At 46.4% G+C, this 26174-nt stretch overlaps 1 protein-coding gene across 2 annotated transcripts in view; it reads right to left on the bottom strand.

Moving 5' to 3' along the window:
- Positions 1-5637: 5637 nt before the first annotated feature.
- Positions 5638-26174, bottom strand: part of TOX4 (TOX high mobility group box family member 4) — a 38497-nt gene continuing 17960 nt past the window's right edge. For both annotated transcript variants that reach the window (XM_032237585.1, XM_032237586.1), the window contains exons 3-9: positions 19276-19518; positions 15816-16079; positions 13658-13936; positions 12375-12455; positions 9598-10302; positions 6962-7125; positions 5638-6114 (exon numbers count right to left, since the gene is read on the bottom strand). In XM_032237585.1, coding sequence (XP_032093476.1) covers positions 6051-6114; positions 6962-7125; positions 9598-10302; positions 12375-12455; positions 13658-13936; positions 15816-16079; positions 19276-19518 — 1800 coding nt within the window. In that variant the 3' untranslated portion in view covers positions 5638-6050. The remainder of the gene's footprint in view (positions 6115-6961; positions 7126-9597; positions 10303-12374; positions 12456-13657; positions 13937-15815; positions 16080-19275; positions 19519-26174) is intronic.

Genomic DNA, 26174 nt, shown 5'->3' with positions numbered 1-26174 from the left:
TTCACACTTATGACTGTTGCAGCATCCCCAGTGTGTCATGTGATTTACACTACGATCAGTGGTAGGTTGTAGGCGGTACGCCCCGGTACAGGCGTACCGGAGCCAACCCGAAGCACTGGATACTGTTCCGGTATGGTGCTCCGGAGGGCCCACCTGCCCGCCCAAGCTCCTTACCAGTCTTTTACGTCTTTTGTGCTTCTGCGCACACGTGTGGCGGTTACAGCGCCTGCACGATGCCTCGTTGAGCAGCTGGAGTGTCGCGGAGGCGCTAAGACACATGCTGTGCGCTGTGCGCGTTCATGTGGACACCACTGGCCCTGTTCCAACCGTACTCGTTGGAACAGGATCCAGAACCTACCACTGATTAGGATGCTTGACCACTGGTGCATATTTATGACGGTAGCAGTGTTCTGGGGTCAACCCATCTTTTGTGACCTGACAGGCAAAATCAAGGAGGAAGTCAGCTTCAAACTTAACCAGTGCAGTGGTTCCCTTAACAAACATGGGAAGAAAGGTCGTCAAATGGAACGGAACTCACTTGGCAAATTTCTCTCTTAGCAACACACACACACACACAGACACACACAAAATGGGCTCAATCGAGGACTACCGGTAGCGCTGTTTGACGTTGAGGGTCGAGGGAGACTGAACTCCCGTTGGTATTGCCCCATCTCAGCTGGTAACAAAAGGAAAAGGTTTCACTCTTGATCTTGGGATTGATTGTGAGATTCGGGAATGGCCATCCCCTCTTGCTGAAGGATAGGGAAAGGGGAATTTATGAGCAGACCTCACCGGCAGGTCGATAACCTTGCATTTGAAAAACCAAGGTCACTCTTTTGAAGACAGCAAAGTCTTTGAGCGGGTCAAAGAGGTCATTTATGTTAATACTAGCTGATATCCCAGCATTACCCAGGTATTTATTTATAGGAGGGGAAATGTCCAGACCAAATGTAATTTCTAATGTTGGATATTCTCCCTTACCAGAGGGAAAACTCCCTTGTGAAGTACTGTGAAGCCGTTACCATGGCAACTCCACTGCTGCACAGTAGAAGCCATTTTACGGCAGTACAGTAGAAGCCATTTTAAGGCACAACAGGCTGTATCTTAAGAGAACTCACACCCCAAGGGGTTTTAGGGGTGTCTTGCCCTCCACAGTATTTGTTTCCAGAGAATAAGTCATCCGTGTACCAAGTTTGGTTACAATTGCTTGAGGCGTTCCAGAATTATGCTGGAACATACACACACACAGCCATTTAGATAGATAGATGATAGATGGATGGATGGATGGATGGATGGATGGATGGATGGATGGATGATAGATAGATGATAGATAGATAGATAGATAGATAGATAGATAGATAGATAGATAGATAGATAGATAGATAGATAGATAGATAGATAGATAGATAGATAGATAGACGGTTGTGAAACCTGGCCAATAAAAATTGCTCATCAACACAAACTGGACTTATTTCAAAACCGTTGTTTGCGTAGACTTACAAAAATCAAGTACTCTGAAAGAATATCCAATGCTGAAATCCGCCGAAGATGTGATATCAATGAAAATGTATCTGCCATTATAGAACTTAGACGCTGGCGCTGGCTAGGCCATACATTGAGAATGCCAGAAAATCGAATCCCAAAAATTTCCCTGCTTGCAGAGCCTGGTCCGACCTGGAAACGGCCAAAAGGAGGTGTTCGTCTAACCACTCTGCGTCACTTCAAACGGAAAGCTGAAGATATAGTCATGCGCCCATTCAATCTTAGCCGAAAATCATATAATAGCGACTGGCTGCACCACCTGACAACCCTAGCCCAGGACCGAAAACAGTGGCGCCTATACCCACGATGGGTGAAGAGGCATCAAGTACAAGTAAGTACAAGATAGATAGATAGATAGATGATAGATAGATGAGATAGATTGATAGATGATAGATAGATAGATAGATAGATTAGATAGATAGATTAGATTAGAGATAAAGAGAGAGACAGAGAGAGAGAGAGCAGGCCCTTCTCAGCAGCGTGGGGGAGATAAGACACCACCATATGTTAGTCCCAAAGGTGCTTTTTTCTCAAGAGGCAATTGGTTTTTCTTTGAAGACATTTCGCTTCTCATCCAAGAAGCTTCTTCAACTCTAAGTGGATGGTAGGGAATGGAAGGATTTATACGCCTTGCAGACAGCTGGTCGTTTGCATCCCTTTAGAGGGTTGTTGAGGCCACTTTGAGGTTTATTTGTGTCCTCGGGGGGGGGGGGGGGTGTCACCTAAGTAGTGTAGTAGTGTCAATGGTTCCTGTAAGTCTGCAATTTTTTTTCTGGAAATCCGTTCGTATTCCCAACACCCATTCAAAGGGAGTCTATCCCAAAATGTATGGCTAAAAGGATGCAAATGACCAGCTGTCTGTAATGCGTATAAATCCTTCCATTTCCCGCAGTCAGAGCTGAAAGAGCTTCTTGGAGGAGAAGCGAAACGTCTTCAAAGAAAAAACAAAATAGAAAAGTCCAGTTGCCTTCTGAATTAAAAAAAAAAAGATCTTTGGGACGACGATGACCACGGACAATGGAGAATCTCCATAGACTTTCAGTTCCAAGAAGATTCCGCCTCTCCATTTGCACTCGGAGACGAGCCGGCCCTGAGGACCCAGATAAACTCCCAAGTCGCCTCAATGGCGCTCTCAGAGCAGAATGGGGGTGCCGGTGTTGCGGGGCCTGCGGGGCTGCAACGAGCACGGAGGCACTTAGGCAGCCAGGCAAAAGGGCGCGAAACTGAGGCAAAAAGAAGAGGCAAAAATAAAGGGTAGCTAGAAAAAAATTCCTGTAAAAACTAGAAAGGGGGAAAAAAAATACTACAAAAAAATCCTAACTAAATACTATTCACTGGAGAGTCACTGAATAGCTCCTGTTAGGCCGAAGACTGAGGTTAATCTGGGGAGTCATCAGGAGGAGCAGAGGTAGTGTCCTCAGATTTACCTCAGTCTCCAGGTAATTGGGCCGTAACAATACCCATTCAGTGACTCCTCCAACACCCCACCTTGGAAACTGGGGCAACTCACCGCAGGACAACTCACCACGGGTTAACTTCCTTATGGGACAATTCAAGAACTCAATTATTTAAAATAATAAAAACAATTTAATTTGTGTCATTCACATTTCATTCTGTCCCTTCTTTGGCCGTCGCAGCGAGTTGTCCCCGATGATGTGTACACCCAGGCCTGAGGAGAGAAGCGGGGGGGGGGGGGGGTGTGCAGCTTTTGAAAAAGCAACTTTGAGGCACCTTGTTTAGGGAAAGTTGCTGTCAACGGGCTGCCCCAGAGCTCCCCCCACACTATAAAAAAAGATGTGGAGACTCTAGAAAGAATGCAGAGAAGAGCAACGAAGACGATTAGGGGACTGGAGGCTAAAACATATAAAGAACGGTTGCAGGAACTGGGCATGGCTAGTATAGTGAAGAGAAGGACCAGGGGAGACATGATAGCAGTCTTCCAATATTTTCTGCAGAGAGGGTCAAGCTGTTTTCCAAAGCACCCAAAGGCCAGACAAGAAATGATGGAAACTGAAGGAGAGATTCAACTTGGATAAGGAGAAATTTTCTGACCGCCAGAACAATCAACCAATGGAACAGAAGTTGCCTTTGGAAGTCGTAGGAGCTTCAGCCCTGGAAGCTTTCAAGAAGAGATTGGACTGTCATCTGTCAGAAATTGTGTAGGGTCTTCTGCTTGAGTGGGGCTGGGGGTTGGACTAGAAGACCTTGAAGGTCCCTTCCAACTCTTGTTATTCTGTAATTTCATACCAGCTTTGTTGATGGTATCCCCAGTGAAAGACTGGTGGAGGGGAGGAGGATCATTAAATAACTTGTTTGAGATTGGAAATAGACCAGAAATATCCCAAGTTTACCTTTAAACTATCACAGGGGGAAGAAGCAGGCTCTCCGTTGAACATCTTAAACGCATCTCAGACTTGTTTCAAAGGTGTTTTTTTTTTTTAATTTTTACAAAAGGTAACCCAACTTAAGTTTTTTTCTTGAAAATGTTTCACTTTTCATTCAAGAAGCTTCTTGGATGAGGGATTAAAACTCTCCTGTGGCAGCTCTAGAGGTAAGAGGGAATCAACTAGCTGGATTTGCTATGAGCCCCAAGCTACTACTATGGATTTTTATCAATCTACAATTACTATAAATTACTACCGTCTTCTAGCCATTTATTAGGTGTTCCTAATAAATGACTGGATCTCTTTTGAAACTTGGCTCAAGGCTCATGAATTAGGGCATCTTTCGGAAACCTGACAGCTAGTCCTCAACTTACAACTGCTTTCTTAGTGACCATTCAAAGTTACAGCAGCACTGAAAAAAATGTGACTTGCAGCCAATTTTCAGTTATGACTTTTGCATCACGCGATCAAAATTCAGAGGTTTGGAAACCAGTTCAGACTTAACAACTGTGGTGTTAGATTTATATATATAAAGTATAGATCTAGTTCAAGCTATTTAAACTCTCATTAGCTAGCCATAAGTTTCTGAGATTCAAACCTGAGCTACTTACATGTTAGGTAGATGTATGAACCTCTAAGCAACGGGCTCTCCTTGCTTTGTCAACTGTACCAGGGGAGAGATTCAGTGTTTTTTCTACCAGGGAAAGCTGGTCTAGCCAAATATGAGGCAGAGCATATACTGCTTCTGCAGGATATGGCTAGCTCAGGGGTCGGCAACCTGTGGCTCTGGAGCCGCATATGGCTTTTTCATCACTGCTGCAGCTCCCCATTGCTGTTTGGCTCCACAATTGATAGGCTTTCGGCTGGGACAGGTAGAGGAAGGACATTGCGCTAGGAGGAGACTTTATGGTGGGGGAATTGTACTTCTGGTCAGCTCCAGAATTGAACGGGGGGGGGCTTGCGGTTAGGACCTTTGTGATTTGTTTTTAAGGTTGCCGACCCTTGGCCTAGCTGATGACAGCTAAATAGCTTAAAATAGATCTATACTAGTCACCCATTATGTCTTTCTCGATAAATATATATTTAACACTGAACAACTTGTCGCAAAAGCGACTGCCTGCAAAGGCTCCTAGATTGGGGCTGAAACGCGACAGCGGAAGCAGTATGCTCCTCCCCATATTTGGGAACACCAGGTTGTCCCAATAGAAAAGAAACACTTAACGACCGCTGCTGTGTCCCAAGGTCATGTAGGTTTCTTTTTTTGCGATCTTCAGATAACCAAAGTCAACAGGGATGCCAGATTCACTTAGCAACCGGGTCACTAATTTCTCAATTGCAGTGATTCACTTAACAACCGTGGCAAAGAAATGTTATAACTTGGGTCGAAACGCACTTCACCAATGTCTGGCTTAGCGAGAGAAATTTGGGGCTCGATTGCGGCCGTTAAGTCGAGGACTACCTGTAGTGTTAATAAGGTGATTGGGCTTTAGCTCGGCACGATGCACGAACCCAGCTGCTCCCTCGGATGAAATGAACGGAAGCCTCACCGACCCAGATATTCTTACCAAAGAGTTGCAGGCCGAACAAACAGGACAGGCTCACTCACACCCGCACAACCAAACCCATTTTTGCCACTGTCACACACCCTTCCCACCACCCGCCGTGGAAACATCCCAAGGACCTCCAAGCAGAGGAATTTCTGCTCACTGAATCCATCCTGCTTTTTTCTTTTATTTTCCTAACCCTCCCCAGGAAAGTACATGGCAGATTCCAGCCGACATTCCTCTTCCAGCTTTAATCGCTCCGTTAAGAGAAACATTATTAAAGAGACGTTTTTTTGTTTATAGAAAAAAAGGGGGGGGAGAGAAGAGAGAAAGTGGGGGAAAGGCAGTGCCACCCCATAGTTTTTTTTTTCCTCACACCCTTCTCCAAAGGGACGGGGGTTTTTCCTCTTGCTGGTGGGTCTTCGGCCGAGAAGATATTCCAGAAGCTCTTTCCCACCCTCATAGTTGCAAGGACAAGATTTTTTGTCTTCTTCTCGATTGGGTCGTCGTCCTTTTGGGCACGGCAATACAAAACCGAATGGTTTCCTTCCCCAGCACTGTTATTATATGGGGCGGGGTGTTATTTCACAAAGACGACATTGTTGTTGGAGTTGCGGGAGGCCAGCCAAGCTAGGAACACATCTCTGGGTGTGTGTGTGTGAGAGAGAGAGAGAGAAAGGAAGATGTGTCAGTTAACAGAAAACCAAATTGAAACAAGATTAATGTACAGGCGGTCCCTGATTTAGTGACCGTACAAAGTTACGCCGGCACTGGAAAAAAGGACTTGGAACAGTTTTCCAGAGCTACAGCTTTTCCAGCATTCCCAAGGTCACGCGATCAAGATTCACAAACTTGGACCACTGACTCGTATTTAGGACTATTACTGTGTCCCCGGGGTGTGTGTGTGTGTGTGTCACATGTCCTCCTTTTGCGACCAAAGTCAACAGGGAAACCAAATTCGCTTAACAACCGGGTTACCTAACCTATCAACCGCCGTGATTCATTTAACAAGTGTGGCAAGGAAGGTCGTAAAATAGGGCAAGGCTTACTTAACCAATGTCTCACTTTCACAACAGAAATTCTGGGGCTCAATTGTGGTCGTAAATCGAGGACTACCTGTACTGGATTCTGACCCTCGGCGCCACTATGGCCAAATCAAAGAAATATCTCTGAGAAGAACCACAGCAGAAGGCGTAAGGCAGGGGTGTCAAACACAAGGCCCGCAGGCCGGATCCAGTCCGTAATGTGGTCAGATCCGGCCCGCAGGGCCATTCTGGAAAATGTTAGGAGCTGACCCGCCTCGCTTCAGCCCAATCTACCAGGGAAGCGGAAACATGTCAGCAGTTTGGAGAGTGGCGTCAAGCTGGCCATGCCCACCCAGTTGGTCACACCCACCCAGCTGCTCATACCCCCCCCCCCCCAAATCAACAATAGCCCTGATGTGGCCCTCAATGAAATTGAGTTTTATACCCCGGCTCTAAGCAAACCCACCTGCAGTGTTTCACCACACATTCGTTGCTACAGTATTCGTTGTCCCAGTCACTGTTGACCACGGGAGGGTTGTCGCAGCCCGTACGGATGCAGCGAGGGCGGGGTGACATGGCCACCGGTGACTCGGAGACTAGCTCCACGTGCATTTGCGTTGGAGACTCCACCTGCGAGAGGAAGAGGGAACGCTTCTGAGATTTAGCCAACAAGCCTGCTAGAGCAAGGGACAGAAAACACAGGCTCTTCGATCCTGCAAATCGGAGGAGGAAAAGAGACCAAGCTCTCCTCTTCCCCAGTCCAATCCAATTAAACTGCCTTTTTGACTGACAGAATAAGAGATTTGGAAGGGACCTTGGAGGTCTACTAGTCCAATCTCCTGTTCGAGCAGGAGGCCCTATACATTTCAAACAACTGTCCAATCCCTTCTTAAAAACACCCACAGCTTCTGGAGGCAAGTCGTTCCATTGATTTAATTGTTATTATTTCTTTATCTGGTGCACTGGCCTAGAGATGGAGCTCCTGCCTCACTATCAGGAGGCTGTGAGTTCAATCGTAGGTAGCGGCAGATATTTCTCTCTCTTGCAGTGGTGGGTTGCAGGCGGTACGCCCAGCCCGGAGCACCGGATACCATTCCGGTACGGTGCTTCAGAGGGCCCACCTGCTCCGCCCAAGCTCCTTAACTGTTTTTTAACGTCTTCTGTGTCTCCATGCATGGCGCATACAGCGCCGACGCGACGTTCCACTGAGCAGCTGGAGCGTCGCAGAGGCACTAAGACGCACGGACGCCAATGGGCCCGTTCCAACCGTACCGGTTGGAACGGGATCTGGAACCCACGACTGCTCTCTTGGCACAATGGGTAAATTATCTGCTGAGAACTCTGCATTGGAGACAGGAAGGGCATCAAGCCAGTAAACACTCTGATCCATTCAGTTGTCCCGACTCCACCCTGATGTAAGGGATTATGGGCTCATTAAAAGACAGTGTGCATGTGTGTGTGTGTGTATGTGCATGTATGTATATATGTATACTCTGTGTGTGTGTGTGTGTGTGTATGTATGTATACATACATATGTATTTTGTGTCACAACCCCTGGTATGCCTAAATATGGGAGGAAGCATACTGCTTCCTTTCTCTGTCTATCGGCTCATCACAAGAGACCATCCAGACAGAAAGCCATTATTTTTACTGTTGCCTTTGTTACATTTGTGTTGCATTTATGCTGATAAATAAAGGGAGACTAGTATAGATCTATTTCAAGCTGGTTCAAATCCCAGTAAGGGTATGGCTAGCTGATGAGAGCTAAATAGCTTGAAATAGATCTATAAGTCTCCCTTATTTATTTATACACACACACATACGTACATATATACATAGATGTATGTACATATATCTTAGATTTTATACCATCTTTATCACTTTGTAAGTAAGTCAAGGAGATGAGCATACATACTGTCTTTTTTGGAGTATAAGTCACAATTCCCCTCCCCCCCAAAAGAGGGCGAAAATTTGGATGCGTCTTATACACCAAATGTAGCCCTGCCCACCTGCCGGCCCCCACCCTTCACTTCTGTGCGTTGCTGTTTAGACCTTTTCCAGGCTGCAGGGATTGCCACAGACCATCGCCCCCTCCCTGGCGTGCGCTTTTGGCCTCTGTGTGTCGCGTTTCTAGCCTCCGAATACTCCGTTTGAGATGGAGCCGTGGGGGATTGCAGGATCACATCGCCGCCTCCACGCATCGCATTTTAGGCCCCTTTTTTACTTCTGCACGTCGCATTTTCGGGCGGCGATTGGTGGCGATGTGCTTCAGTGATCCCCGCAGAGCGTTCGGAGACTGAAAACTAAGGCCGCGGTGGCCAAAATGGCAACCCGGAACAGTGGCTGCCTTGTCTGACTGGTTCTGCGCTTCACCTGTAGTCCCTTGAGCGCCCAATGATGATCAGCTGTGTTTTTCAAGCTGCTTATCAGCCCCAACGTGCATTCACAACCGAGAAACCTGTTGCTAAAGTTTATCTCTAGAGAACAACTGATTGGGGGTAGTCTGGGTATTTCACCCGCCAATCAGCTGCTCATCTTGAATCAGGCTAATGTGAAGCTGACCAGGCTGTTTGCTAAGGATTTTTTTTTCTTATTTTCCTCCCCAAAAACTAAGGTGCGTCTTATATTCCGGAGCATATTATATTCCAAAAAATAGGGTAATATCCTATTAGGATGGAGCCAAGGTGGCGCAGTGGTTAAATGCAGCACTGCAGGCTACTGCTAGATCAGCAGGTCAGCGGTTCAAATCTCACCGGCTCAGGGTTGACTCAGCCTTCCATCCTTCCGAGGTGGGTAAAATGAGGACCCAGATTGTTGGGGGCAATATGCTGACTCTCTGTAAACCGCTTAGAGAGGCCTCAAAGGCCTATGAAGCGGTATATAAGTCTACTGCTATTGCTATTGCTATATTGCTATTGCTATTCTATTTTCTCCGGAAGTTGTGGGTGCTCCAACACTGGAGGTTTTTAAGAAGAGATTGGACAATCATTTGCCTGAGCAGGGTGTTGGACTAGAAGACCTCCAAGGCCTCTTCCAACTTTATTGCGCAGCTATTCTGCTATTCAACGCTGTCTCTTTTTTTTCTCCCATATGGCTCCATACCTCCGGCACGACATCGATGGGCTCCGGCGATGCTTGGAGTTCAGTGCTGGTCCTCTCAGGGCTGCTTTCTTCTGTCCGCAGAGGAATGGGCTGGATCTGAAGGGCCGGCGGGGGCAGGATTTTGATCTGCAGGGGGGGCGGGGGCTGCTGGAGGTTGAGGCGCACCTTCTGCTGCAGAGGAGGCTGCTGCATGGCTTGAAGAGGAGGGGGCTGCTGGAGAATGGTGACCGGCTGGGCGGGGGGCTGCTGAGGCATCTGCTGAAGAGGGGGAGGCTGAAGCCGCGGCAGGTGCATGGACGAGGCGGCCGCAGCGGCTGCGGCTAAAACCGAACGCGTCACGATCTGGGTGGTTCCTGTCCCAGCTTGCAGCTGCCCCAGCTGGATGCCCCGCGAGGTCACCATCGTGGCGGGGATGACCGTCACCACGCCTCCTTGCGATGTGACCGCCAGCGAGGATGGCAGCATCTGTTTGGGAATGATGATCTTGGTGATGCTGGTTTGGCCGGCCGATTGGGGGCCGGCGCTGGAGGTCACCACCACCGTGGGCTGGGCAGGGACGATAGCAGGAGGTGGTGGGGGAGGCGGACTCTCCAAGGCCGGAGGGTTGGGTGGCACCGGAGCTGGAGGAGAAGCCGATTCCACAACGGGGGCCGGCTGCTCCGAAGGAGAGGCGATTGGGTCCAGCTCCACCGTCTCGACCGTGGTCTGGAGAAGGGAAGACAAAATTGGGGATACAGTTCAAGAAGAGACCAAATGTGCGTGGCTATGCTTCCCTCTCCTGGTGTTCTGACCCAGCTCCTCAAACCCAACAAACCCTCTGAAGTTAACTCAAAGGTTCTTTTATTAGGAGCGCCGGCAGCCCCAGCAGAAAGTTTCTCTCTCACTGCAGGCTAACCGTGACCCGACAAATGTGCGAACGTCAAAAGCGCGCCAACAAAACCGCAGCGCTAAAACCGCGATGTCAAAAGTGTGCCGACAACAGCGCGCCGACAAAAGCGCGCCGCAGAAGCGCGATGTAAGTTAAGGTAAGGTTTAGGGTTAGGGTTAGGATTAGGATTAGATTTAGGGTTAGGTTTAGGTTTAGGGTTACAGCGCGCTTCTGTTGGCGCGCTGTTGTCGGCGCGCTTCAGCGCTCATTCGTCGGCGCGGTTTTGTCACCGCGGTTTAGTCAGGCACGCTTTTGTCCTTCGCGCATTTGTGGTGGAACCCAGGCTAACAAGTCCGACCACCCGGGAGATGAATAGTTGTGCCGCATCTATTCATTTCTGCCCCCTGCCGTTTATCCCTAGAGCTGGGTGGGGCTTTGCTAGCAGTGGTGGCTCTTCCGTTCCAAGGATCGGCCCATAGATTTCCACTGCTCTCCTCTCCTCTGTGCATCCGCACATCGGGCACTGGATCCAGCTGTTCCTCCTCTTCTTCACCAGCCACCTCCAGGCCTGGGGGCTGTTGACTCTCCATCTGGGGGCTGACGGACAGCCGGCCCTTGCCTCTCTCTCTCTCTCTCTGCCAGCTACATTCCCTCTTCCACCTTGGAGCTCCCAGGTTGCCCTGATCCCAGCCCTGACTCCCACGTCTCCTCCTCCTCTCTGATTCGGCTGCTGGAGGGACCAGAGCTCAGGAAGGCCACAGGAAGACATTAAGCCGGAAATGGAGCTTGGGAGCCCACTTTCATTGAAAGAGCGCTCAGGGCCTCCAAGGGCGCTCCCAACACATGTGACATCGAGATGGCCACACCCACCCTGGCCCCTGAGGTCAAACACAACTCTGATGTGGCCCTCAATTAAATCAAGGTTGACATCCTGTAGACACCATTGATCAGAAAAGGAGGTTCAGGGCAAATGAAACCTCAGGCCCAAGGCGGTTTCTTCTCTTCCTTTCTTCCTTGGAAGGCGAGTAGAATAAGGGGAAAGTGTCAGATCGGTGAACCTGCCATTCTTCAAGGGAAGAGGGGGATCTTGATTCATTATGCATCTTTATTGTACTTTGTATACTTTTATGGTTCACTGACAAATGCGCGCATGATAAAAGTGTGCCGACAAAACCACGGCGAGAAAACCGCAATGTTGAAATCGCGCCCACATAGGCGCGCCGACAAGAGCACCGAGAGAAGCGCACCATCAACCAACAACGCGAAAACAACGTAAGAACCCTAACCCTAACCCTTACCTTAACTCTAATTGCGCTTCTGTCAGCGCTCTTTTGTCGGCGCACCTTTGTGGGCACGCTGTCGACATTGCGGTTTTATCTCCACGGTTTTGTCAGTGCGCTGTTGTCGGGCACGCATTTGTCGGGTCATGTACTTTTATATTATATTACTCTCTCTCCTACATATCCTGCCCCCTGTAACCATTGATTTATAACCTTTAGCCTGGTGCCTAGGTGGCCTGGCATTTTCTCACCTTTTGGGGAATGTAAGGGGAGGGAGGGAGGGAGGGCCCTGTGGGTTGTATCGCTCGAAAGCCAGCGGAGGATGACCCTGAGAATGTTCCCTTATCCCTTTCTCAAAGCGGCCAGTACAATAACATCTTCACACCTGTGGATTGGCTGAATCCACACTGGACTGTTGGGAGGGGTTTCGAATTCCTTTTATTCTAACGGTATGGCCTGAGGGCCCACAGAGCCTGCTTTGCTTTCGCCCTGCTATCACTTCTGTTCAATAAAAGGTTCCTTTTGAAATGCTAAGTTTCAAGGGTCTTTGCTTTCTTGAATAAGGAGGGGAGGCCGGGCCTTTAAATGGAGCAAGGACAGGGAAAGAGGAGGAGGTCATGTCCCCTTACTTGGCACTCTTGGTTGTCCCGATAGGCAGCTAGCGCTTTTAAATATTCTTTCTTGGCAGCTTCCGTTTTCCGCTTGTACACCTACAAAAGGAGAGATGGGAATTATGAAGCAAGCAGGCTGGATCTTCAACAATGCCCCCTTACTTGCTGATATTCCAACTCAGGGGTTCACTTAGCAGCCCTTGGAGCAGGATTTCTCAACCTCAGCAGCTTTTAAGATAGGTGGATTTCAACTCCTAGAATTCCTGGAAATTGGAATCCACCCATGTTTTAAGTCGACGAGGCTGAGAAACACGGCCTCATAGTACAGGTCAAGGTTCCCACATGCATGCGTGCTAGTCGTTCCCGGCTCTAGGGAGAGGTGCTCATCTCTGTTTCAAAGCTCTCAGAGCCAGCGCTATCCGAAGATGCCTCTGTGGTCATGTGACTGGCATGACTAAATGCTGAGGGGACACGGAGCGCTGTTACCTTCCCACCAAAGGTGGTCCCAATTTTTCTACTTGCATTTTTACATGCTTTAGAACTGCTGGGTTGGCAGAAGCTGGGACAAGTAACGGGAGCTCACTCCGTTACGCGGCGCTATGGATTCAAACTGCCGACCTTCTGATTGACAAGATTTGCGTCTTAGCCCCTGAGCCACCACGTTCCTTATAGTACAGGTAGCTCTTGTTAAAGCAAGACCGGTTGTTAAGTGAGTTCTATTGCCCCATTTGACGATTGTTCTTGTGGCGGTTGTGCAGGGAATCGGTTGTGCAGGGAATCATCGTAGCAGAAGGATGAAAGAGCCATATGTGGCTCCAGAGCCCTGGATTGCTGCCCCTCCTTTAGGAGGAGGACTTCATGTGTTCCTCTTCCAAGAGGTTATTTCGCATACACTGATCTTTATAAGGAATCCCATAACGCAGTGCTTGGCAACCTTCGCCATTTTAGGACCTGCGGACTTCAATTCCCAGAATTCTGCACGGTTGGCTGGGGTATTCTGGGATTTGAAGTCTACACGTCTTAAAATGGCTAAGATTGGGAAACATTGCTCTAATTTCCAAGCCTCTGCTGCTCTTGAAGGACCAGCTTGGCCTTCCTCAACTTGATTCCTGCCAATTACCAACTTAATTGATATGTTTGGCTCAATTTTTCTGCAAAGTGTTTGGCAAAATAAGCAGGGTTTTCTTTCTGAGGGCTCCAGGCAGACTCTTTGGGGGGCTGTCCTTGGTGCTGAAGTTTGGCGATGGGTATGCGTCCCCACCCTGATAACCCCTCGGCGCAACAAACCCGTTGGGACGTACTTGCTTCTGTTCCTCTCCCAAGCTGTCCCACATCGAGGCCACAATCTTAGAGACCTCGCCGAAGGTGGCTTTGGGGTTCTGCCCTTTAATGGCCGCCTGGGTGTCCCGAAAGAAGAGGGCGTAGGCGGAGACGGGCTTCTGAGGCTCGTTGGGGTCCTTCTTTTTCTTCTGCTTCTTGGGCGCTTTCTGCTTCTTCCCAATGTCCAGCACGACCGTGGGGGCTACAACTGGCGGGGGTGCCACCGTAGCAGGTGGGGCTGGTTTGGCGACGGAAACTTGCTACGGGACAGAAATGAACACAGTAAGAAATGAAGTCCTAGACTGTATTAACAGAGGGATAGACAGAAGATCACATGAAGTTTTAATATCACTTTATAAGGCCTTTGGTAAGGCCACACTTGGAATACAGCGTCCAGTTTTGGTCGCCACAATGTAAAAAAGATGTGGAGACTCTAGGAAGAGTGAGAGAAGAGCAACCAAGATGATTAGGGGATCAGAGGTTAAAGTATATAAAGAAATGTTCCTGGAATTGGATATGGCTAGTTCAGTGATGGCTAACATTTTTTGTCGTCACATCCCGCAAGCGTGCGCCCACACCCATAATGCAATCCATGTGCGGCCCCCATGCACCGCGCTAGAATTGTATTTGCACAATATTGGAAATGTGAAGAGATCCCTTCTGACAAAAAGGTGATTAGGAAAATATTAGATATTAGATATAAAAGATAAGGAAGAATCTGAATATTACTTAGTATGGAACTTATGGTATAATTGGCTAGGGGAAAGAGAAAAAAAAGTAGGAAAGCAAAAAGAAAATCAAATCAAAAATAATTACAAAACCGTAAAATGAATAAAAGATAGAAATATAAAATAGACTGTAGCAAATAAATAATAGGAAATGGATGTAAGACGATTCAAATGTATATAAAGGTTGTTATATATAGAATGGAGAGAAAAAATATATGAAATAAAATATGTATGTGTGTGTATGTATATGTATACCCACCACTCAGGCCATTACAACACAAAACAACAACGGACACACAGCCAGCACCAATTAGCACCAATCTTCCAATCATGATGCAACTACACAACCAATCATTCCATTTACTGAAACAAAGCCAGCACTCCACACATCCCCACCAAGATTTATAGAAAGACGGCAGCTCCGATCACACTTTAAGCCCAAAACTCAGCCTGAAGATGGCGAGTGAGACCTCGCTGAAACGTTGCCAAGACAATCTCAATCTTACATGGGAAAAGACCCGAATACAACAAGACCAGCATATGCAGATAGATAGATAGATAGATAGATAGATAGATAGATAGATAGATAGATAGATAGATAGATAGATAGATAGATAGATAGATGATAGATAGATAGATAGATAGATAGATAGATAGATAGATAGATAGATAGATAGATAGATGATAGATAGTCATAGTTATGTAAGGTTTACATGTACAGATAAAGGAAACACTACAGATATGTAAAAGAAGTGCAATGTGTCGCAAGGATGTTATGTTTGTATAAACAAAATAAAAAAATAAAAAAAGGAAAATATTAAAATGTGCAGAAACGAATAGACTAACATTAGCAATTAAGGAGAAAGAACACTCTGATTATTATATCATATGGGAGATGTTTTACCATTGGTTAGAGAATAAAAAGGAAAATTGGAAATAAAAGAAGGCAAAAAGAAGAACAGAAAATATATCAAGATAGAGATAAGAATAAAATGACAATTTGTAAGTATGATGAGAATAACTATGTTTAATGCTACTGCTGTATTTTATTAGAAGATATGTTAGGAAGGAAATGAAGAGCTTTACAATGTTTAAGTGTTCAATGTATTATAATCTATGGAAGGATGTTGCACAGAAATATTTGCACCCGGATGACACACTGCTTAAGGAAAAATGGAATGTTTATATTTTTAAAATTGAAAAATAAATTAAAAACTCTATTAAAAAAAATATCTATCAACAGCAGATGGGCTGTTTCAAAGGCTACACAGGGTGGGCCATCACCTTTGCTAGAAAGGGCAATGATGATGTTACCTCGTTGGGTAATGAAACGTCTGCAAGAAAACAGCCAAGCTCAAAAAGCATTGAGGACACTTCTCTACCTTTCAACAACCAGCCGGCCGACACTCACCCGCCTGATTTCTTCTGGCTCCTCCTCCTGCAGAGAATTGGAGGGTGAGGAGATGGGTGTAAGCCGCTCCTCGGGGGACTGGGCCGCGGGGGGCAGGATGGAACTTCCTCCCAGGCTGAGCCCCAGCTGAGAGCTCAGCTCTGATTGGTCGATGGTGGTCAGCTGCCCATGCCCCATGAGGCCAGTGCTGATGTCTGTCATAGGCACATCAATGGTGACAGGCGGATTGGCGCTGTACTGGGTTTCTATGGGGTGATCCAAATCCTAGAACAAGGGTAGGATACAGATGTAGGACAAGGCAGCTTCTGCCGTGAAACCAGGGCCCACATTAGCTTCCTGGTCAGCTGTTTCACACCTCTGCTCTGCAGACTCAACTTGATTGGGGGTTCAGAAGGTGCTGAGAATCTCCAAAGACATTGATTGGGGTTCCCTTCCTCCTTCCCACCCCCAAAAACACAGCAGCAGGAGTCCTTGTAAATGATCTGTTTACAGATAGTCCTCAACGTACGACCACAACGGAGTCCTGTTGCTAAGCGAGACATTTGTTAAGCGAGTTTTGCCCCCTTTTACAACTTTTCTGGCTACGTTCATTAAGCGAATCGCTGTAGTTGTTAAATTAGGAGCATGCTCGTCAAGTAAATCTTGCTTGCCCCTTGGCTTTGCTTGTCAGAAGTTCTCAAAAGGGGATCACATGACCCCGGGACACTGCCACTGTCGTAAATACGAACCAGTTGTCAAGCATCCAAAAGTAAATCATATGATCATGGGGATGCTGTAACGGTCGTTATGTGTGGAAAATGGGCATAAGTCACTTTTTTCAGTGCCATCGTCCCTTTGAATGGTCGCTAAAGAAACTGTTGTAAGTGGAGGACAACCCGTATTCTGTTTGTGCCGTGACTTTCTAAGCACTTACAAAACCAGACTAAAAGTAAACTTAAAAATATAAACATGAACAGCATACACTCTGAAATCCTGGAACGATTCAAAGCCTGGTGAAAGAAATTTGGCTGTGTTTTTTCCTATGCAACAACAAACTACCTTCTCCTCGCTGGCATGCCGGACAGATAAGCCACTGATGGTCAGGAGATGGGGGGGAATCTTGGGTCTCCCCATTCTTGACAGATTGGAAAGACAGGCAGGAAATGCTCCAGCTCCCCTCCCTTAAGGAGGTCCATCTAGCATAGGAGTCCTCAACCCCAAAGCTACAACCCACTACCAGAAAGAAAGTGCCTTCCACCCACAAACTCATACAGCTTGTTTGAGAGTCATATCTATGGTCTGCATGGAGTGCCGAGAAGGATCATATCAGATTGGGGGATGGGGGTGTCCAAAGTTCTGGAGGGAATTCCTTCAATTGGTTCCTCCCAGGGCCTTAGCTCGGCTTTTCATCCGAGCACAAATGATGCAGCAGAACGAGCTAATACAATGGGGGAACAAGATTTGAGGTGCTACATCAAATATGAGCCACCGTGGCGCAGTGATTAGAGTGCAGTACTGCAGGCTATTTCTGCTGACTGGCGGCTGACTACAATTTGGCAGTTCAAATCTCAACCAGGCTCAAGGTCGACTTAGTCTTCTGTTCTGACCCCCCTCGTTCCACACCAAAGCATACTCCGAGCCAAAGATAAGTTACGGCATTTAATTAACAGACAGACAGGTCCTTGGCAGCAAACCAGCACAGACAAGCTTGGGCAGCAATAAACACAGATAAGGCTTGGCAGCAATCCAGCCTGCCAAGCACACAGTAATGTCCTCCGACATTCAATCCTGCATTGACTTCTGCAAAGAGGGCAGTGTGCATCTTTTTATAGTCTGGAGAGGAGCCTAATGACCACCAGCTGAGTGCAATTACCTCCTGTAACGGTGCAACTGTTCCTGACGCCTAATAGCTCTTCGATGCCCTGCATCCAGGAACAACTCACTACTGGCATCCAGCTCACTCTCCCTTGTCTCCTCCCCACTGGTCCAAGGCTCAGGTGCCTCCTGGTAGCCAACCAGCCTCTCTGCGCCCTGCTCGGAGTTGGAACCCTGTCCAGGGTCGTCCACATCCTCCAGAGCCGACTCATAGGGCCCCTCGCTGTCGGAGTCTGGTGGCAGCTCCAACAGCTCCTGCTGGGCACAACAGTCTTTCATCCTTCTGAGCTGGGTAAAATGAGGACCCAGATTGTTGGGGGCAATAGGCTGACTCTGTAAACCGCATAGAGAGGGCTGTAAAGCGGTATTTAAGTCTAAGTACTATTGCTACGTCAAACAGTAAACAGAACCGGGCTGTGGCTTGTTCAAACCTGGGCTTCAGAAAAAGTTGGTGAGCGCATGCATGAAGCTTCCCTTGTGCGAGCAGACGGCGCTTTTACACAAATGGAGCTTCGCACAAGGGCAAAGGCCTCCACTCGTACGAAGGGAGGGCGCATGCACTGCTCACACAAATTGAGCTGTTTGCGCACAGATGCACTTGCCACTCACACACCTGCCACCACACCCCAGCAGGCTGCCAAGCTGTAATTGCTGATCTAACAGAACCAAGCAGAAGAGCTTTTTCCATGGTGGCTCCCTCCCTGTGGAATATTATCCCTGCAGAGGTAAAATTGAACCCCATTCGATACTCTTTCTCCAGGCTGAGAAGACCTGATTCTGTCAATAGGCCTGGGGACCCCAGAGTGAGATGGAGGCTATCAAATGGCTTGTTTGATTTCTGTTGCCAAGGGGATGAGTTTTATACGGTTTTCCATTGTTTGCATATTGGGCTTTTATCTTTGTAATCCCACCCAGAGTCTGCTGAGAGTGAATTGAGCGGAAAATATAATTTTTCATAAATACAGGATTTCTGTTTGCCAGCCTCTTTCTCCAGCCACTTACTGGGATGCATTAAGGTCCAATTCCTGCCTGTGTCAAAGGCCATAACATAGCTCCCCAAAAATGTGCCTTCACAACTACCAAATTTTTCTGAATGTCCTCCCTGCCAAACTGGAGGGCTGATTTTTCATTGAGAAAGGATTGAAAAATTCCCTTTTTAACTCTTAATGTAACCCTTTTTAGCAATAGTACTTATATACCACTTCACAGTGCTTTACGGCCCTCTCTACGAGGCTTACAGAGTCAGCCTATTATCCCAACAACCTGGGTCCTCATTTTACCAACCATGGCAGGATGGAAAGCTGATTCAACCTTGAGCCGCCCAGCATTGAACTGGTGGCAATTGGCAGAGTCAGCCTGAAATACTGCATTTTAACCGCTGTTCCATCACAGCTCCTTTTAACTCTAAATGTTCCTATTTAACTCCCAATTTTATTCATTGGTTTTATGTTAATTAAACCTATGATGCTGCTGGAAGACTGTGTCAATCAGCACTCAGAATAGCTTTCCTAAATGAATAAACTGCGATCAAACCAGCAACAGAAAACCATATTTCCCCTTCTGCCTGTTCCACCTCCAAACCACGTTCTTATGATGTTTGGCTTACCATGGCTAGGCCACCACTCAGCAGCCCGCTCCCTTGCCCCATAAGGCTATGGCTAATGCCCACAGGTATGTCAAGGGCCTGAACCCCATATTGGGCCGAGAAGGTGGCATCGGGGGCAGTCACGGGGTCACCCAGGTCCTCAAAGTGCCCGACCACATCAGAAACAGCCAAGGAAGGGTCGGCGTCCAGGGCGATGGGTGGAATCTCAAACTCTTCGTCCCCCAGACTTGGCGTGTGGAAAGTCTGTGCAAGGCAAAAAAGGAGAGAAAGAAAAAGAGAGAAGGAAGAAAGTTTAATTCAAGCCAGGATAGGTTGCAAATCTAGTTCAGACATGCCTATTGCGGTGAGCAAGTATCCCCGCAAAATCTTGAGGAAAAAAGGAGCTGATTCTTTCTAAATGAACATTAAAAAAAAAGTCAAGCTGTGTTCACATTGTTTAATATCATTACACATGTCAGGGGAAAAACTGGATTACTAATTATTGCACTTACTAGAAATTGAACAGGCAATCCAGCGTGACAATCAGACAACCAATCAAAAGGGACAGCTTGAAGCCCATTGGCCCCGACCCACTGACCAATGTTACATTATATACCCTAATCCCGCAAGCACCTGACTTTTGGGATTCTGCCTCATTGTCATTGTGGCAATATAGTGCATATAAGCCTTTATCAAAGAGCACCAGGTCTTACTTTATTTTTCTCACACATAGTCCTCAAACTACAAACCGCAATTTGGATTGGAATTTCTGCAATGTGCTCTACATGGGGCAGCCCTTGAAGAGTATTCGGAGACTTCGACTCGTCCAGAATGCAGCCGCGCGAGCGATCGTGGGTGCACCTTGGTACACCCACGTTACACCTATCCTCCGTGAGCTGCACTGGCTACCGATCAGTCTCCGGATACGCTTCAAGGCGCTAGTCGTAACTTATAAAGCCCTTCATGGTATTGGACCTGGGTACTTGAGAGACCGCCTACTGCCAATTACCTCCCAAAGACCCGTTAGATCACACAGGGTCTGCCTCCTCCGGGTTCCGTCCACCAGCCAATGCCACCTGGCTACTACCCGGGGGAGGGCCTTCTCTGTGGCAGCTCCGGCCCTTTGGAATGAACTCCCCGCAGAGATTCGGACCCTCACCTTTCTCCAGGCCTTCCGGAAAGCCGTCAAAACCTGGCTGTGCCGGCAGGCCTGGGGTTGATGAGTTCCCCTCCCCTCTCGACCTGTATGACTGTATGATTCTTGTTTATTTTAATGATGTGTATTGTGTTCTATGTTCCCTTTTCCCCCTTTGAGTTGTTCGCCGCCCTGAGTCCCTCCCGGAGAAGGGCGGCATACAAATAAACTAAATCTGAATCTGAATTTCAGTCATGAAGCAATGCTTTTTAGATATACATATATATAAGGGAATCACGCCCGATTTTATGACGTGTTTTGGTGCCGTCACTAAGCAAATCGCACAATCATTAAACGAATTTGACTCCCTGCCCCATTGTCAATAGCACCTTGGGAAGGTCAGATTGACAGATGAACAGAGTTGGAAGGGACTTTCTAGGTCATCTAGTCCAACCCTCCCCTTAAGCAGGAGAGCCTACACCATTTCTGACCAAATGGCAGCCCAATCGATCAGTCGTAAATATGGGCCTGTTGCCAAGCAGCCCAATTTTGATTACGTCACAAGGAACACTGTGACAGCCGTAAGCCACTTCGAGCAGACGTTTAAATGAATGGTCGTAAGTCGTGGACTATCTGTATTATTATTTTCATTTTTTTATTATGTTAGCCCAAGAAGCTGGACCTGGCCGGGATGCAATGCCCAATGAAAACACACAATGAAATGGAGATTACAATAGACTTTACGCAGGAGGAGGACTAGGGGAATCGCTCCCACTAGGGCTGTGTAAAGGTCACATCTTAAACCAGTCTCAAAGGTGCTTTGTCAGGAGTCTTATTTGTAGTATGTCTAGTTTAAAGAGGTGTCTAGTTTAATGAACTATTATGTCTAATGTAAAGAAGAGAAGGACTAGGGGGGTGACATGATAGCAGTCTTCCAAAAGAGGGCGGATGAGAAGTAATGGGTGGAAACTAATCAAGGAGAGAAGCAACCTAAAATTAAGGAGAAATATCCTGACGTTGAGAATAATTAATCAGTGGAACAGTTCTACTTTAGAAGTTGTGGGTGCCCCATTTCTGGAGGTTTTTAAGAAGCATTTGGGCAACCATTTGTCTGAACTGCTTTAGGGCTTCCTGCCTGAGCAGGGGGTTGGACTAGAGGACCTCCAAAGTACCTTCCAACTCTCTGATTCTGTTCTATGTAATTACTTTATACCATGGTTACATTTAATCAGAGCAAGCATTCCTGAAGGTTTTGCTGAGCAAGCTGTTTTCATTACCCCTTATGTTATAGCAACGGATTGTGAAATACCTGCAAAGCTAAAATAAGAATTCCTTAACAAGATGCTAAATTTTTAGGGGGTCTTTTGACCTCTCCTTCAATTGGAAGAAGCAGGTTTCCCCTGGCTATTAAGACCCAGAGAAGGTTCCCCAAAGTAAAGGGCTGGATGCTATTATAAAGAAACCAAATAAATTATATAAATTATAGGGACTGGAAGCTAAAACATATGAAGAATGGTTGCAGGAACTGGGTATGTCTAGTTTAATGAAAAGAAGGACTAGGGGAGACACGATAGCATTCTTCCAATATCTCAGGGGTTGCCACAAAGAAGAGGGAGTCAACCTATTCTCCAAAGCACTTGAGCGTAGAACAAGAAGCAACGGATGGAAACTAATCAAGGAGAGAAGCAGCCTACAACTAAGGCAAAATTTCCTGACAGTTAGAACAATTAACCAGTAGAACAACTTGCCTCCAGAAGTTGTGAATGTTCCAACAGTGGAAGTCTTTAAGATGTTGAATAAAATTTTGTCTGAAGTGGTGTAGGGTTTCCTGCCTAGGCAGGGGGTTGGACTAGAAGACCTCCAAGGTCCCTTCCAACTGTTATTCTATTCTATATTTATTTGGTTTCTTTACAATACCCGCCAAATCTTCAACCTTAAACTTCAACCTTGAACTGTCTACTGTGGACCTCACCCCATTCCTAAGAGATCCGTAAAGGGGGCATGCATAAGTGCACCAGCGTGCCCATTGTCCCTGTCCTTCTGCCCCCATTTATTTGTACTCATTTCCTTTGTTCGTGCCCATGTTTATACTTATACCTGTTATCTTGTACATGTTTGACAAACGAAATAAATAAATAGATAAATAAATGTCTGCCTGTAATTTGCCACTAAGAAGAGAGTTTATAAAGTCAAAATCAACAAGCCAATTCAAACATCTCGGCAGGTCACATCATATTCCAAGTTTCTGGTGTGAGTTGAGTTCAGTTCGTCTTTTTATCAAGGACCGTTTAAACTTTTCTAGCCCTATTTATAAAGCAGCATCTGCAAGAAACCTCCCAGCCAGCTCACTTCCTTTTTAAGTCATTGTGGTAAACAAAGATAAGGAAACCAAACTGAATTAAATCTACTTTACCCGGGCTTCGAGTAAATAACTTTACACCGACGTCATAATGAATTAAATTCAAGGGAAAAAATTAAAATAGATTTTTTTTTAAAAAGCCCTGAGAGAATAGCATATAAGCAAATTTACCAGACTTGAGTTCAAGTTAGGTGGTCTATTTAAAATCCCGGAGAAGCAGAAGTAATAAGGCGCTGCGGTGAGAAGATGGACTTGAGTGCAGCGTTAAAATGACTTCTGGTTCTCACACAGGAAAGGAGAAAAAAAAAGTTCTATTTCCTCTTAAAAAGAGTCCAGGCTGCTGTCTTGGCATTTCGTAAAACCATGCTTGTTCATTGGTGCTTGCATATGCCCGTCAAGGCTTCCCTCTTCTCCAGATTGGTTCCTGTTTGCGGTCGCGATGCCTTCATTTCGGGATTGGCTCGGGCTCAACGGGCAACCGCCACTTTTCTTACACAAATCTGACATGCTCCTACCGGAATCCATCTCCCCCATTGGACTTGTGCGCCGATCGTTTTGACAGCCCATGGCACTGGGCCAGTAGCGGGTTTCAAAAAATTTGGAACCTACTCTGTGGAGGTGGCCTCCTTTGTGGGAGTGGCTTGCCGGCAATGTGACCTGGTGGGAGTGGCTTGCCGGCCATGTGTTCTCTCTTTCTCTCTCTCTCTCTCTCTCCCCTTCCTTTTGTCTCTCTGTCCCTTTTTTCTTTTTTTCTTTCATCTCTCTCTCACTCTTTTTCTTTCTTTTTACTTTATTTATTTCTTCCTTTCTTTCTCTTTCTCTCTCTCTCTGTCACTCTGTCTGTCTGTCTGTCTGTCTATCTGTCTCTCTCTCTCTCTGTGGCAGTGGTGGGTTTCAAAATTTTTTGGAACCTCTTCTGTAGGTGTGGCCTGCTTTCCAGGTCCACTGGTGGAACCTCTTCTAACCGGTTCGGTAGATTTGACGAACTGGTTCTACCGAATAGGTGCGAACTGGTAGGAACCCACCTCTGCACTGGGGCCCTCCTACAGATCGGGATGGTTCCTTGGGTCTGCATCATTTAGCGACCGTTCCAAGTTACGATGGCGCTGGAGGAAAGTGACTTAGTACTGCCTTTCATTGCCGCGTTCCCCATAGTTACGGGATCAACATTCAGACGCTGGCCACAGGACTCTTATTTATGACGGTTGCAGCATCCCGGGGGGGGGGAGATCACGTGATTCCCTTTTGCGACTTTCTGACAAGCAACATCAATGGGGAAGCCAGGTTCACTTAATGACCATGTTACTAACTGAACTGCGATGGTTCGCTTAACAACCATGGAAAGCAAGGTCATAAAACTGGGACAGGCTCATTTAAATTTTGGGTTCAATTGTAGTCGTAAATCAAGGACCACCTGTTATCTTTAGCCATTTAGCTAGAATTGATATTCCATGTTTTCACCAACCTCTACTCTCTTTACTTATTAGCCATGTGCTATATTTTAGCCTCGATGCGGGTGAAGAAGGAGAGTGCAACAGTTGGCTTGAAACTCAACATTAAAAAAACTAAGATCATGGCATCTGGCCTTCTCAATTCCTGGAAAATAGAGGGGAGGAAATGGAGGTAGTGACAGATTTCATTTTCCTGGGCTCCAAGATCACTGCAGATGGGGACTGGAGCCAAGAAACTAAAAGACGCTTGCTCCTGGGGACGAAAGCTATGGCAAATCTAGACCGCATACTAAAAAGCAGAGACATCACCCTGCCAACAAAAGTGTTATGGGTAAATAACCCTAGATCTCTTCCTACACCTGTACTCTTCAATTCCATACCTGGCCTATGTTCCTATTGAGATACCTTATAAGACATTATATTACAGTGCTTGCTTTAAAACTCGCAAACTAACAAAATATTTGTAATCCGTATTGTGACTTGTAATTGAAATATAATCAGTTTTGGAGATGTTTTCAATATGAAAACATTCAATATTGGCCTACTGCCAATTACCTCCATCAGACCGATACGATCGCATCGATTAGGCCTCCTCCGAATTCCATCTTCCAGCCAGTGCAGACTGGCAACTACCCGGAGGAGAGCCTTCTCGGTGGCTGCTCCGACCCTCTGGAACGAACTCCCCGTGGAGATTCGGACCCTCACCACCCTCCAGTCCTTCCGCGCCGCTTTAAAGATCTGGCTGTCCCGGCTGGCCTGGGGTTAAGATTCTAACCCCACCCGAATTGTGTGACTGTTGTGCTCTCTTTTTTTAATATATTGTATTGTTTCTATGTTGGAATATTGTCTGTCTTCCCCCCCCCCCTTTTGAACTGTGAGCCACCCTGAGTCCCCCCAGGGAAAAGGGCGGCATACAAATAAAGGGAAATACAAATACAAATACAAATGAAACGTCTGGAGCATTAAGAAATAAGGAACTTATTAGATCCCAAAAAGTTAGTTTGTATGTACCCGAATTTACAATCTAAACGCTGGAGATGTGATTGTGCTGACGCTATGTATTATCATATATGGTTGACTTGTAAAAAAGTCAAAGCATTTTGGGTAAAAATATGGTGGATTATTCAAAATATTCTTAAAAAGAGGATAAAGTTCGCTCCTCAGTTATTTTTGTTAGGTATAATTACAGACTGTACAGTTATAGAGACTAATTTGATTTTGAACTTAACAACAGCAGCAACATTGTTGGTGGCGCAGTACTGGAAGAGGGAAGAATTGCCTACTATTCAAGAATGGACATTAAAAGTAATAAACTTAGCAGAGATGCCCAAAATATCAGCATACCTGAAGGACCATTCAGATGAGAAATACATGTTGGAATGGAGAAGATGGACTGATTATATTCCAAAGAAATATTGGACTAAGAAATTTCAGTTAGCTTATGAATGAATGAACAAGGAATGTTACAATTTACCTAAAAAGTTAGCTTAATAAAGGGGGAGTTAAAGTATAAGTGAAGGTACGATGCTAAAGTTAGTTAGTTTATGTTAGTGTATGATTGTTAAATGTTTATACCCTGTATTTTGCTCTGGGAGGTTGGGGGGGAGGGTTGGAGGGAGTGCGGGGTTGGGGTGGAGGGAGGGAAGGGGAAATATGTGTAAAATCTATTAAAACTCTTTAATAAAAAAAAGAAATAAGGAACTGAAAGTTGCAGATGGTAGCAGATTTCAGATGAGCGCATTGAAATGTGCCAACTACAGGATGGCACTGTGAAGTGAGGAAGTTACGCTGGTAATATTTCAGGGGAACAGGAGACATGTTAAATGAAGGTATAAAAGTGAAGGTTAAATTTCATATCGGGACCATTGATGGTAGCTGCTGCTTGCTGGACCTAGCTATTATCTTATTGCAATAAGTTGCTGCTTTAAGTATTGTCTTACTGCAGTATTGATGTATAACGTTGGCTTTTCATGTT

Source organism: Thamnophis elegans, chromosome Z, assembly GCF_009769535.1.
Source record: "Thamnophis elegans isolate rThaEle1 chromosome Z, rThaEle1.pri, whole genome shotgun sequence".
In the NCBI taxonomy this organism is placed as follows: domain Eukaryota; kingdom Metazoa; phylum Chordata; class Lepidosauria; order Squamata; family Colubridae; genus Thamnophis; species Thamnophis elegans.
The sequence above is the reverse complement of the archived record's forward strand: the minus strand, read 5'-3'. Positions and strand labels throughout refer to the sequence as shown.